At 40.2% G+C, this 2493-nt stretch overlaps 1 protein-coding gene across 1 annotated transcript; it reads right to left on the bottom strand.

Annotated features, from left to right (window-relative positions):
- Window positions 1–598: 598 nt before the first annotated feature.
- On the bottom strand, window positions 599–1528 carry LOC101510343 (uncharacterized). Its single transcript, XM_027330198.1, has one exon. It carries the CDS (start codon window positions 1526–1528, stop codon window positions 599–601), a length of 930 nt encoding a protein of 309 aa, XP_027185999.1.
- Between the last annotated feature and the right edge of the window lie 965 nt (window positions 1529–2493).

Below are 2493 nucleotides of genomic sequence, written 5' to 3'. Positions count from 1 at the left end.
GGCTCGTTTTTTTTAAAATTCAACCATCCAACCTTAAGCAAATCGTGCACCTTAAATTTTAAAGCTAAGCAATTTTCAGTAGAGTGTCCTACATCCCTAGAGTGGTAATCACACACGGCGTTCGAGTCATATCCTTTTGGGTAGGGTGGTTCTATAGTTTTCCCGGGACATAGTGCAACCATAGAATTGCTAACCAGATGCGGTAATAACTCTGCATAGGTCATAGGGATTGGGTCGAAAGGTACGAACTTCCTCCCACGATAGTTTTTCCCTTGACTTTCATATGAATCTTGATTCCCTTGTAAGTGTTGACTTAGAGTACCTGAGATTTGTGAAGTTGCAGCGGCGTAAGGGCGACGCACAAAAGAAGGATTAGCTGGGTTTGACGCCACAAAATGGCTTTCTTCCTCCTTTTTCTTATTCGCACCTGCGGGCAACTTTTTTGTGTTATTTAATCCAGTATAGCCGGAAGCAATCTTTCCGCTTTTCAATCCCATTTCTACTCTTTCACCTATGATGACGAGATCTGAAAAATTTGATGAAACGCTTCCTATCATTTTGTCATAAAACGAAGGTTGAAGAGTGTTTATGAACATGGTCACCATTTCTTTTTCAGATAGCGGGGTTCAACCTGGGAAGCTAGTTCTCTCCATCGTTGGGCATATTCCTTGAATGTTTCATTGCCTCGTTTTGTCATATTTTGCAGCTGGATTCTATCAGGAGCCATGTCGAGATTGTATTTGTATTGTTTCAAAAAGGCATCCACCAGATCTTTCCAAGAGCTTATATGAGCTCGCTCAAGGTGCATATACCAACTCAGGGAAGCTCCTGTCAAACTGTCTTGAAAGAAGTGGATTAGCAGTTTTTCGTCATGGGCGCAAAAACCCATTTTTCGACAATACATAATAAGATGGTTCTTGGGGCATGTAGTTCCCTTGTATTTGTCGAATTCAGGAAATTTGAATTTCGGAGGTATTATAACATCAGAAACGAGGCATAGGTATGAAACATCAAATCCATAATTGTTTCCCCTTTCGACAACTCTCAAGCGTTCTTCCAAGGCTTGCCATTTTTCTTGGGATTGATTGCTCTCGAGCGGTCGAGGTTCATGGTGTATGTTTAACATCACCGGCTTAGCTTCAGTAGATTTTCCTTGCGATGAAGAGCCAGGAAAGCCCGAAGTAAGGGGTGAAGGTTGCACTTGAGGGAACTCGCCAGTACCATGTTGTGGATTTGTAGCCACGACCAGTGTATTGTTGTTAGGGAGATGAGTGTCTATGGGTGGGGTATAACCTGGAGGAAGACCATAAGGTGGAAATTGTTGTGCCTTCCCTTCTTGATAATTGGTGAAAAGGTGTGGAACGACGTCCGTTGGGTGAACAAGAGTGTTTTGGGGCACCTCCTCATCTACCAAAGGATTCCCATCATTTCTATTTCCGAGTGCTTGTAAAATCTCCAAGATCTTGGTCATTTGCCCCTTGAGCTGGTTCACATCTTCTCTTATTTCTGTTTGCTCTAGCTCATCCATGATTTTTGACTGGGATCGTGTCCGATAACGGTGTCGTAACACCAAATTTTTTGTTTGTTGTGTTATTTTTTCTGTGAAAGAATATGGCATGAGTATGCAATGTGATGTATGAAAATGTAATTGTGCATGAATGTTAAAGACATATTTATTGCTTGTTTGTGAATATCTTAACCAATAAAGAGAGGGCCATGGGATCAAAAGTGGGGCCAAATTTAATTTATTGAGAAAAAGCAAGATACAAGTTTTGCAACAAAATAAAAAACGAAAGTAGAAATATAAACACCAAATTTGAAAATTTAATGAGCCATCAATTTTTTCATTTGCTCGATTAAACTTTTACAATGTTCAATAAAAATGGAGATCTCTTGAGGGGTAGAGAGAGGATTAGCCATCCCGTCAGCAGCTCTTAATAATGGTGGAATTTCTCCGATAGCAGAGTTGGTCAAATAAACTAGTTTGGAGAAACGATCCATCCAAAACATTCCTTCTTGAACAAGTCTCTCGATAGTGTCTTTTTGTGTATACATCTCGTCTTCTTTTCTTGCAAGTTCAACTCGGTATGCTTCAATGATCTCCGACGGATGATTTCATGCTTTTCCCCAGATTTCTTTAGCAACTTTTTAAGCCTAAGACCTTCAATCACTGCATCATCCCTTTCTTGATGTCTAAGTCTTAACTCTTCATTCGCACCCCGCAAACAGAGTCGAATTCTCTTCTTGCTTTCTTCTTCCTCTCTTGCCCTTTTTTGTACTTTCTCAAGGATAACGGATTGTTGGGTATTCTTATACTCCATATCTTTATAAGCCTGGTGAGCCATCTCCAATTCTTTTTGTAATTTTTCAATTTCTTGTCCTTTGAGAGCTAATTCGACCTCTAAATCTTCAGTACTGAAAAAAGATTCTGTTGTTACTACTTCGGGAGTAATGATGGTGCTGTGAAAAGGCAACTTGACCTCTAATGCCCTC

This window comes from Cicer arietinum, chromosome 5 (assembly GCF_000331145.2).
Source record: "Cicer arietinum cultivar CDC Frontier isolate Library 1 chromosome 5, Cicar.CDCFrontier_v2.0, whole genome shotgun sequence".
NCBI lineage: Eukaryota > Viridiplantae > Streptophyta > Magnoliopsida > Fabales > Fabaceae > Cicer > Cicer arietinum.
Note: the sequence above shows the minus strand (reverse complement) of the source record. Positions and strands in the feature narration are given on the sequence as shown.

Bases quoted from the DNA above. Each gene is read 5' to 3' on its own strand.
- LOC101510343 (XM_027330198.1), bottom strand. From the start codon at position 1,528: ATGGATGAGCTAGAGCAAACAGAAATAAGAGAAGATGTGAACCAGCTC.